General features: G+C 42.3%; 1 protein-coding gene across 6 annotated transcripts; it reads left to right on the forward strand.

Moving 5' to 3' along the window:
• Positions 1-2870: 2870 nt before the first annotated feature.
• LOC103647839 (exportin-T) lies at positions 2871-11338 on the forward strand. Of its 6 annotated transcripts, none has more exons than XM_020548599.2 (17): positions 2880-4736; positions 4820-4915; positions 5023-5112; positions 5198-5302; positions 5488-5547; positions 5744-5806; positions 5902-5997; positions 7027-7191; positions 7621-7794; positions 7916-7975; positions 8073-8171; positions 9039-9185; positions 9566-9727; positions 9808-9857; positions 10242-10439; positions 10770-10934; positions 11073-11338. In XM_020548599.2, the coding sequence occupies exons 1-13, from the start codon at positions 3045-3047 to the stop codon at positions 9653-9655; spliced, it is 2937 nt and encodes a 978-aa protein (XP_020404188.1). In that variant the 5' UTR covers positions 2880-3044; the 3' UTR covers positions 9656-9727; positions 9808-9857; positions 10242-10439; positions 10770-10934; positions 11073-11338. The 6 variants fall into 6 exon arrangements, with proteins under 6 accessions (XP_008670571.1, XP_020404188.1, XP_035821375.1 ...); XM_035965482.1 differs by having other exon boundaries at positions 10779-10934; XM_008672347.3 differs by having other exon boundaries at positions 10770-11338.
• The last annotated feature ends 730 nt before the right edge of the window (positions 11339-12068 follow it).

Raw genomic sequence — 12068 nt, forward strand, 5'->3', positions numbered from 1 at the left:
ATGGCGTGGTCATTATAAGGCAGGCCCCTGGCCACAGGTGTCTGATGCGTACGCCGTTGGATGTAGGATGCGGGAGCGGGAACCGTTGATGAGGTCTCTCTAGGGTTCTGCTGTGGTGTGTGACGAGATGTTGGGCTGTGACTGGATTTGGTCGTGGCGATTGCATGGTCTGGGCTTTCAACTGTTTCGAAGCAATGGGCTTCTGTTCGATTCATATGATCTGCAATTCGGCCCAAGCTGCAGAAAAAAAATAAGGGGGAGAAAAAACTGCTTCTGCCCTGAGATTGTGATTCTCGTCCAGCTGTTTCTCCCTTGGCATGATGCAGCATCTGCGTGAGGACAACTCGCACGGGCGGTTTTTGCGAGTGCGATCGCCAAGGCGAAGCTCACGCTCACGCTCTGCGTGTCCATTTTTGCCTCCGTTTGTGAGAGTACGTTGGCAATTTGATAGTCTTCCTAGGACAATTCGCACGGGCGGTTTGTTCATTTTCCTTCCAACCCAGGGAATTTTGGTGTAAACTTTTGTGTCCAACAAGCAGTCAAGTTCATGAATCATGACGGTCTCAGAGTACAAGTTTATATTGGTAATAACATGACATTATGTGCTGCAAATGATTAGAAATTAGAATTCATCGAATGGTGGGTTACGTTGCAGATGGCATCATTGTGCTGGAAATGATTATAGAAATAAGAATTCGTCGAATGGGGACATTTGGTAGCTTTACAGGAAAAAAACTGAGTGGTACCTTTTGAATGACATGCTTTATTAGATGCCAGTACACATTTAGATAATATATGTGCTCATAGAAAATAAACAATATCTTACACTGCAGATGACTGTTAGTTCTAAGGATCTCTACTAAGTCGAACCTAGTCAATACGAAGTTACTTGAATGAATAGCAGTGAATCTATGCATGTGCTCACTGTGAACACATAAACAGAAGTGATTAGGATGACATATAACCTTGTAGTCTCCATTCCCGCCGTCGTCGTCCTGCAGAGATGGCTCGGTCGACAAGATCCTAGGCCGCCATTAGGGGTGTATCTTTCCGTCACTCTGACACCTAGCTGATGAGTCATATCGTTAGCTTTTTCCTTCGACCCCTTAATCATTTATATATAGTATTGTGTACCGGAGACTCCAACCGAGGTTAGCATAGACCCTTCCAATCAAGCGCCCGGTTAAGGGGATGGACAATTGGGTAGTCGTTGCATAGCTTTGGTAACTTAATACAAATATTAAGCTTGTTTTTGGTCAATTTTATTTGTCTTATCTTTTATTTATTTTATTAAATTTGTTTTGAATTTAGGGCCTTGATATGAATTTCGGCAAAAAAAATGAATTTCAAGTTTTTATAATTCTGGGCCGTCCTAAATGAGTCTGCCATGTTTAAGCAATTACGTGTCAGACCGTGGACCGAGGGCTAGACCCATGGACCGGCCCGGCCTGGCCCGACCCTGGACCAAAATTTAAATGGACCGGCCATTTTTAGGCTTGGGTCGGGCCGGGCAGACCGAATGTACACTATACTCTCTATAAAAATAAGTCCTCATTTGATTTTCATGTGGAAGGCTAAGAACTAATTTGATAAGTGTTGCTTGTCAAAAGAGGTTTTTCCCGTGACTTTAATTTTTTTTTTCTTATCTTTGTTTAGGAGTGAGTTTAATTTTTGTGCACCGATACAAATAGAGACAAGAAAAATAAACATACCCCAATTATATCTTAGTGCTTCTGTTTTACTATATCATTGTGAAAACACGATAATAATTGGAATATGTCATACAGAGGACATATCCTGTGCAATCACTTATCCTGGTGCAAGCGTGCAATCAAGCGATCTGGTGCATCCGATCTAGATCTAATGATGACTGTTATTTTATATTTAACCCCTTCCACCTAAAACATAGTACCTATTTTACTTTTAACTCTTTCCATATGAAACCGTTAGATCTAGATTGGATGCTCTGGATAGTTTGATTGCACGTTTGCACCAAAATGAGTGATTGCACAGGATATGTCCTCCATCATACAGGGTGATATTTAGAGGTGGTCACATCGACCAGCTCATTGAATCAACTATTTTTTTCATATATATTTTGATCTAAAGATAGCAAATAGAAATAGAAATATATAAGCCTCGGGTCACCATCCTTGACCCATCCGTGACTCGGGTTTCCCCGGATGATATCTACTTTAATGCAGTAAAAAAACTAACAGTCAAAATGCTAAAAATACTCTAAGGACTAGTTTGAAAGCCACAAAATCGAAGGGGTTGAAGAGGTTAAAATCTCCTTATTATTATTTTGAATAAGAAGATGATTCTAGCCCCTCCGATTCCCTTCGATTTTGTGGCTTCCAAACTAGTCATAAGGGCTTGTTTGGAGCAAGTGGAATAAAGGTGATTAAGTAGGCTAGAATCTTTTAGGTTTTATTTGGATACTCTAATGTTTACTCCAAATGGACGTCCTGGCCTAGTCCTGCACGGGACCATTCGGCCCTACAGCTAATCTGGCCTTGTCGGATCGACCCACGGCCCACGCACGACATGCCAGCTGATCCATTAGCCCGGGCATTTGATTAAATAGATGAAAAAACCCAAAAAAATTATCATAGGTAGGGTTTAAACTCGCGCGACTAGGACAAAAGGCAAAAGACGTAGAGTGAGACTAGCTAACCAACAGAGCACATATTTTTTTATAGTATACATGAATATAAATTATAAATATATACACTATTTTTTGTAAAATAAAAAATATAATCACACCATCAGACCAGCTCAAACACTATTAAATTGGCTTATTAAATTGTCCAATCAACCCACCAAATACGGGTTATTTGAACATTTGTACCTTAAACCCACAATAAACCCACCGAGCCAAACCCCCAACCACCCTCGCAAACAACGCAAGAAGCACGGACTCGGGCACTCGGCTCACGGCGGAGCAAACCCTCTCGGCCTCTCCTCCTGAGTCCTGCCTCCGTCCCTCATATATTAACCGCAATTTTGTCTTCGCTTCCGTCGCCAGATTCCTCCGCACCGCCATGGATGACCTTGAGCATGTCATCCTTCTTGCCTCCGACTCACCTGCTGCCGCAGCGGCGTCCCCATCTATCCGCGCGGAGGCTCTCGCCTTCTGCGCCCGCGCCCGCGACGAGTCCCCGCCGTCGTCGCTCCTCCGCCTCTGCCTGTCCGGCATCGCCTCCTCCCCGCACGCTCAAGTCCACTTTTGGTGCCTCCAGTCCCTCCACGACGCGCTCCTCCGCCGCCGGCTCGTGCTCCCCGACGACCTCGCGTTGCTCCGCTCCTCCCTCCTCTCGCTGGCGGTTTCCTCTCACGCCGGATCGCCACCGTTCCTCCGCAACAAGCTCGCGCAGCTTGTTGCGCTCCTCATCCGCCTCGAGTACCCCCATGTTTACCCCTCTTACTTCATTGATCTCCTCCCGCCCGCACCGCCGCAGCCTGGCCCCACGGACATGTTCGCGCGGGTTCTAATCTCTCTCGACGACGACCTGCTCTCCCAGGAGTACCCCCGCAATTCTGGCGAAGCCGCCGACGCTATGCGGGTGAAGGATTCCATGCGCGCACAGTGCGTGTCCCAGATCGCCAGCCACTGGCACGCCGCCGCCGTGACTCTCCGTACAGCCGACCCTGCGGCTGCGGCGGTGGCCCTTGACGCGGCGCGCAGGTGCATCTCGTGGATTGATGTCGGACTGGTCGCCAATGATGTCTTCGTTCCTCTATTCTTTGACATTGCGATGTCCCCTGGAAGCGCGTCTCCACTCGCTGCTGCAGCGGTGGGGTGCCTTTCTGGTGTGGCGTCGAAGAGGATGGACTCAAGGGCGAAGGTGGGATTGCTGAGGTCACTCCTGGCTGCACAGCAGGGGCTTGGTAGCCCAGACAATGGGTTGAAAATGGCACCTTTGGTGATAGCATATGCTGCAGAGGCTCTCGAATGTCATAGCAGGCTTGGCCCTAGTGATGCTGATGGAGCTGCAGCATTGGAGATGCTGGAAGAGGTGCTACCAGCTGTATTTGCAGCTGCAGAGAGCGGTAACGATGAAGATGTGGATTCTGGTTCCGTGCTTGAGTTCTTATCTGGCTATGTGAGCACAATGAAGGCACCATCTGAGAAGCAGTTGGGGCACTTGGGACGGATCTTGGAGGTGGTGCGGGTACAGATGTCATTTGATCCAGTATATAGGGGGCATCTTGATGTGCTTGACAAGATAGGGAAGGAGGAGGAGGACCTCATGGCAGAGCAACGGAAAGATTTGATCGTATTATTCCGGAGCATTTGTCGTGTTGCACCAGCTGCAGCTCAGCTATTCATAAGTGGGCTGATTGTGACAGCTCTCTCATCTGCAGAAGCTAGTGTGGAGGATGTTGAGGTTGCTCTTACCCTGTTCTTCCGGCTTGGAGAAGCTGTGGGTGAGGAGGAGATTCGGACTGGGGCAGGGCTGATAGGCCAGCTTGTGCCCATGCTCCTAACTGCGAGGTTCTCGTGTCACACACACCGCTTAGTTGCATTGGTGTACCTGGAGACAGTAACCCGCTACATGAAGTTCATGCAGGAGCATGTGCAGTATGTACCACACCTGCTTGGCGTGTTCTTGGATAACCGTGGAATACACCATCAGAATGCCCACGTGAGCCGTCGTGCAGGATACTTATTCATGAGGGCAGTCAAGTCATTGAAGGCAAAGCTAGTGCCTTACCTGGATACCATACTGCAGGTCTTTCCTTTTTCTGTTTGGTTGGTAGAGACATAATTTTTATGCTATTCTAAAGCTAATATTATGTATCTGTGAGTTAGCAGAGCCTGCAAGATGTACTAAGTCAATTCACTTCTATGAATTGGCCAAACAAGGATACTAAGTTTCCCAGCTCAGAGGACGGCAGCCAAATTTTTGAGGTGCATTGTTTATTTTTCTCTATAAGTTAACTTACCTGTGCCTATTTATTTATGTTTTGTGCAGTGGAAATACTAACTTGGACCAGTCACTCATGGTTTAATTTCAGGCTGTTGGATTACTGATAGGCATTGAAGAGGTATCACCAGAGAAGCAGGCTCAGTTCTTGACCGCTCTTCTAAATCCTCTCTGTCATCAGGTGATTAATTTTTGTTTTTTAATATTATGGCATTTTTTAAAACATGAGAGACTTACTGATGCGGGTAACACCTCCAACCCCCCAGGTTGAGTCACTTGTTATGGATGCCAAAGCACGAGGGCTTGAGGAATCATCACCAATGGCTATTAGCCTTCAACAAATTATTGTTGCATTGAATATGGTCAGCAAGGTAATTTGCATCCACCATTGCAAGGATGCACGTAAAATATTCTCTAAAATGTTTGATATTAAGGAGACTGCCTGTGGTCCATCTGATTGTTTAAAGTTGTGATTTATTCTCATGTAATATTCTCTAAAATGTTTGATATTACTTACAACTCATACTTACTGTATCTGAACACTGCCCTTTTTTAGGGCTTCAATGAGCGTCTTGTGATGGTAAATAGGCCAGCTATTGGGATCATGTTTAAGAAAGTAAGTTTTGTGAACTTGCCTATATTCCACAGTATTGTATGGTTCTCACTTGTTACCATGTAGCATATATGCAACTAGCCAGTGGTGGAATCTGTTGTTAGCCCTCAATTACTACCTGTTTAAGTAGTCTCCACATCTGTGGTCTTCATTCAGCCCTTTCTTCTGATATAAATTGTTTTTACCATCTTCTCCCCAGACCCTTGATGTAGTTTTGCAAGTCCTTGTTTCATTTCCTAGCGTGAGACCTCTGCGATCTAAGGTAAATCTGAACCTGTTCCTTAAGCATCTTCGTTACTTCCGTGCTTTAATGGCATGATTAACCATTCCCTAACTTCTCCATATGCTGAAATACAGGTCATATCGTTTCTGCATCGTATGATCGAGATATTAGGTCTCTCAGTGCTTCCCTGTATTCCAATTGCACTGAGACTATTGCTTCTTGACAACGAGGTGTTTCAATTATATTTTAATGACAAACCTCTGTTTTCTTGGTTTTTTTGCGTGTGAGTCTTGCTGTGTAAATAATAGTGTTAATGGTTTAAAAAAATGGTTCTCAGCCTTTAAAATAGAAAGGTGACCAAAAGGAACTTGTTGATTTACAAAGTTAGGCATTTAGCCGCAGACAGGATTACGCCATAGATAGTATTAGCAATTTCTTAATTACCCCTTCTCTACTTTGTGAACTGCATGTTGCTATTTTAGGCAGTGCATTAATAACAAAGCACTCTTTCCTTTCTGAAGATTGCAGTGTGCTCCTAAAAATATTGTCTTGTCTGTCCTAAAGCAATTATAATAAGTCACTAGAGAGCGTATTTGTGTTTTTTTTCTGTTGGCCAAAAAGCACAGGAATAAATCCTCTGTACTGCTACTGCTCTACCCCTATGTTTTCCTATTTCTCTGCTCATGGCCATAAATACAACATCCAATGTCTTCATGGTTTGTTAGAATCTGCCTACTCAGATATGTATGTTTTCTTGTAAGTTCCATCACTCGCTGCTTGACTGACTTCTATGTTCTATTACTCGCTGCTTAACTGGCTTCTTTGTTCCAGCATTTCTTTTTTACCTTTTGTAGTGGGAAACACCATCATTAGTACTTTATGGTTGTAGAACACAGGTTGAACTACAATAGAAGCCATTCGTGCACAATTGAGTTTAGGCAAAGTTCATTCAGGGGTTGTCTTAGGGTGATTAGACTATGGGTATGATGACTAGGGCAGGGCACTTGTTTCATGTCACCTAACTATCTCTTAAAAACAACAACAAAGCCTTTTAGGCTTTTAATCCCAAGCAAGTTGGGGTAGGCTAACTATCTCCCTAAAGGCAGTTATTAACACAATTAAAAATGTGTGATTCTAACCTGTTAATAGCCTTGAAAGACTTCTAGTTTGTCTTGTTTCTTTCTCCTTTTCTATCTTGTTACTGTTAATTCTATCTTGCGCCATTTTTCAGTTCTGACAGTATTATTATTTTCGTGCAGGCTAAAGATATGGTGGAATTTCTCGTATTGGTAAACCAAATAATCTGCAAATTTAAATCGTCAGCTAGCGCCATATTGGAGGAAATATTTCCTACTATTGCAAGTCGTTTGTCTGCGATATTATCACAAGATGCATTTTCAGCTGGTCCTGCAAGCAATACTGAGGTAATGTTGATTGCCTCTGTAAACAAGCCACTGTGTATATTACTTTATTTTCTAGCTGCTTATACTTAATATACTTTTTTATGTTTCTGCTGTCTCTATATTGCAAGAATGCTGCTTTTAAATGTGCTAACCTTGGGGATATATTACATTATTTGCTATTGTTTATGTTTGCCTGCTTATGATAGTGCAACTCTAGCTATAACATGTGGCAAATGCCATACAGTTCAACAAAGCAAATATTTCTTGCACGACTCTCTAACACACTAAAGGAACAAAAGTGACATGATAGGCTGTTGCCCAATATACGTCCTTACCTATTTACTTATTTGTTTGGCATCAATTCCATTAGCTTAGGTTGATAGGTCTGTACAGGTACAGCCATACAGGATATATTTCTTTTCGTAATATATCTCCGACTCACCACTACAGGAAATGCGAGAACTGCAAGAGCTGCAGAGGACATTATACACATTCTTGCATGCTATGGCAACACATGATCTTTCTGCAGTTCTCCTTACTCCTAGCTCTAGGGAGTATCTGGAGACCATAATGCAGTTGCTTTTATTTACCTCATACAAACATAGAGATATACTACTGCGCAAGGTGAGGATTTTGGTTTAATTTGATTTTTTTAATCTTATTTTCAATCTATCTGCATTCTTGAGTTCAACTATAAGTTAAGCTATGGACACCGTTTACTCACACCTTGGCCATGGTTTCTTAGGCATGTGTACAAATTTTTGTGAATCTTGTAAAAGACTGGTGCTCTAACTCTGAAGATAAGGTAATCCTGTTATCTCATGAATTTTTTGACTATCGTTACTTGACATTGAGTTGGATTGCTCATTGCCCATATGATTCTTTGTTACCCTCTCGTTCAGGTTCCAGGCTTCCGAGTATTTATGATTGAGAAGTTTGCTACTAATTGCTGTTTATACAGCGTCCTTGATAAATCATTTGATTTACGCGATGCAAACTCGGTAAGACAATGTCACCTAGCTACTATGTGAAGTGGCAATACTTACATTTTCTGTGTTGATGAAAATGGACCTCCACATGGCTATTTGCCCTTTGTATTTGGCTTTGTTTGAATATTAGTAGCTTCAGCAAATGTTGATAAGATTTATAGATAACTTTGTGCCCAGTGCTTGTCTCACAAAAGGGTAAAATCAGTGAGTGCCTGACCTGCCTGACCACTGTCTAATAACATAAGTTAACAAGGGTTAAGGCCCTGTTTGGAACCTCGAAAACTAATAGTTAGCTACTAAAAATTAGTCGTTGGATTCCAAACACCATCAGCTAATGCCACAGCTAATTGTTAGCTACCTCACAAGCTGGCTCAACCCAGCTAATAATTTATTAGCTGGCTAACTATTAGCTCTAGGGGTTCCAAACAGGGCCTAAATGACAATTCAAATTTCAGCTGACATTACCTTTTCATCTTGATTATGTAACATGTAGGGTATATCTGTTTTCTTAACAACATTAGGGCTTCAAGTTACAGCGAAGCACTATTCTAGCTAGCAATTAGCTCTTGTATCCAAACATGCCCCTGAAAAATCTGTGGCGTGGCAACCTATCGGCTACCATTCATGCCGTAATGCATTTGTTTGATTCAGATACAAGAGCTAGCTAAAATTAGCACTAGTGCATCTAAACAGAATGGCTAATAGGTGGGCTAATTTTTAACCAAAACTTCAACTAGTTGTCAGCCAACTAGCTAGCCATAGTTATCCAAACAGGCCCTGCCCTGTTTTGTCAATTTTACAGCATTGTATGTATTTTTGACTGATGGATTGGTACTTTTTTTCAACAGCTTCATTTATTTGACTTGTTTCTTTCTTCAGCTTGTCCTTTTTGGTGAAATTGTGCTGGCCCAGAAGATTATGTATGAAAGATTTGGGGGGGATTTCATTGTGAACTTTATAGCAAAAGGTCTTTCTGGAGTTCACTGCCCACCGGACCTAGCTGAACAGTACTACCAGAAGTTAAAGGTATGCTACTTCTCTCTCTAACCTCACTTGGTTCGACATTTGTCTTGATATTAGCATATGGATCAGTTCTTCTTAAATTAGTGAACTCAGATGTGTCTAAACTTTGTTTCTGTGCTGTTGAATGTTGATAGTTGGATGCTTGTAAGCAAGGATCCCAAAACAAATGGTGGCTTGCACAGTGAACATTAGTAATCAGTTCAATGATAATTGAGTGAACGAGTAGCCTATCTACTGTTTGCCTATGTTCTTTTTTGGCTATTTTATTTTTAGGCGGAATTGTGAGAAGTTGCTGACTTGTCGTGGGATCTTAAATAGCAATTTCTTTTTGGATTGATTAAAAAGATTTTCTTGTTGTAATGTGTGCCATTCTGTTTCAACAGGGAAATGATATCAAGGCATTCAGGTCATTTTATCAATCGCTTGTTGAGAGAATAAGACCGCAGGGGAATGGGAGTCTTGTTTTCAGATAGCATCATCCTTTCATTTTCAATATGTTTTCCACCAAAAGATACCTCAACTGTGTTATTTAATTATATTTATAGGTAGCTATTACTATCCTTTCGTTTCTTATTTTGCTTTCTGTATTCTTCTGTTTTTCGGCGTAACTCCTTATAATTCGCAGGCTAGTTGTGCCGTCAATGTACATAGAGCTACCATTTCTGCGATCGGAAGGTAATCTCTCTTGTCTCTAATACAATTGAAGCTATCTACCCCCTCCCCCATCTCTTTTGGTTGTAACTCTCCAATGTGTGTTTTGTCATTCGTATGCCCTTTCTCGGGTACTTTTATGTTGTTCTGAGCATCCAACTCGAGTAGCTCAATATGTGTGGAGTCATTCATAGACCCCATACATTCGTGTCCCATATCTGACTTCAGATTTGTGAACTTGTGACCCTAATGCCTATTTTAGCTTGGTGTAACAGAATTGGCTAAATGCATTATTTGCTTTTACACCACCACTGAAAACAAATTAGTGCAATTTCACTCTTTTTTTTTCTCAGTTCAGTTTATTTTGGCTACATGCACTTTATCATAATTTACTCTTATGCTTTGCAGACGTATTACTGCGGCATTATCTTTACCAAGTCTGGCAACCATGGTTGTGCCCTTATTCATTGTATTCTATCTGAGGTGCAGGGGAATTCATCCTGCAATAGTTTGTACTAGGAAGGAATCACAGGGTTCCATTTTCTTATTTTGCCTATATCCCCAAATCATAGGCTGTTCTGCTGTCTGGGCCTGAAATTTTGCAAGGTACTTCCAGTGAACTACTGCCTCCGTTCTCGAATATTTGTTGCCCGCTAGTATATTTTTAAACTAAACCACGACAAATAAAAAAGAACGGAGCGAGTAATCGGTAAGGGGGCAAAAGAGTGTTGCGTAGGCTGTGTTTTTCATGACAAAAAATGCCGCACCGCCTGTTGTGTCGTGAGTCGTGCTACACCAGTTTTGCGAAACGGCAACTGGTTTTGCACCCCCTATTGCCATCTGGGGTGATGTACATATTCTTTTTTTTCTTTCTCGTTTTCCCCATTTGATTTCATAAATTATTTTGTCGCCTACTTCACCAATCTGATGATCCAGTGATGACAGAGCATGCCATGTCATGCTGGTGCCTGCAAATGCTGTATCTGATGAGGAATTCCATGGCCCATGTTGCTGTTGTCTCAACTGCTGCAAGTTTTGTTGGTCGGTTCTTATTTGAGCCCATCCTGTTCGGTATTGGAGCTTGTACAGAACAACACCGAGGTGCATGATATTCTTGACTGAATAAAATTAATTGACGACACTGTTTTTACGTAAGGAAGGATGAGGATAATTTGGAGACATAGGTCTAACCACCGGAAATAGTAAGCGGGAATCTCTTGTATGTCTTTTTTTATATAGTGTGGCATGAGTCGTGTCAACCTCAGCTCAGCTGAAAGGGCTCAAGTTCGTGCCACAACACAACTGGAAGAGCTGCGGCCGTGGCCAAGGAGGGAAATGCCAAACAACAGCAACACCATTACACCAACAAAACTAAGGGAGAAAGACCAGGGTGTTACTTGTATTGTATATATCACTCCGCAGAATTTTTGTCGTCACAAAGACACAAATGAAGGAGCGCTAACAACCATTATCGGTGTTAATAATAATATTGTATTTGGCTGCTATCGTCTTGTTCGATGTGGCTTGACTGACTGTGGCTGTGATTTATATAATATTTTGTCTCTATTGCAGTTTCAGCAATTTAAACAACTACGGCCGGCCCTATTCGGTTTTTAGGGATTAGAGCCTCGGATTAATTCATAACCGGATTACTTCTCTAATTTATATAGATTTTAATGAGCTGTAACGAATCCTGATTTATTACTGCACAACCGAACGGGCCCACATCAGCTGTATTCCAGCACGTTTGCCGGCTGTTGCTGGTGCGGACTGCGGAGCTAGGGCTGGATATCGAGCCAGCTCGGCTCGTTATAGCTCGGCTCGTTATAGCTTGGTAACCAAACAAGCTAGCTCGGCTCGACTCGTTAAAGTAGCGAGCTAGGAACCATGCTTAGCTCGACTCGTTTTGTAGCTCGAGCCAGCTCGTTTGACTCACGAGCTATACATAACAAAAACAGGGCATGGCTTTAAAAAACAGCAGGAGTTCAATTTAAATTCTCAATCACACACAATATGAGTAACAACATTGCAGATTAAGACATTCACACTGATAACATGAGTTCATCACAGATTCACACTATCACACATTAACAGTTAACAGTTAACACAGATCCATAGCCATAGGCCATAGCCCATAGGAGTAGTATATCAGTCCATCACAATTCACATATTCACACATTAACAGTTAACACTGATAATAGACTAGGACAGTTTAGACTTTATATTCTTAATAAA

This window comes from Zea mays, chromosome 2 (assembly GCF_902167145.1).
Source record: "Zea mays cultivar B73 chromosome 2, Zm-B73-REFERENCE-NAM-5.0, whole genome shotgun sequence".
In the NCBI taxonomy this organism is placed as follows: Eukaryota; Viridiplantae; Streptophyta; class Magnoliopsida; order Poales; family Poaceae; genus Zea; species Zea mays.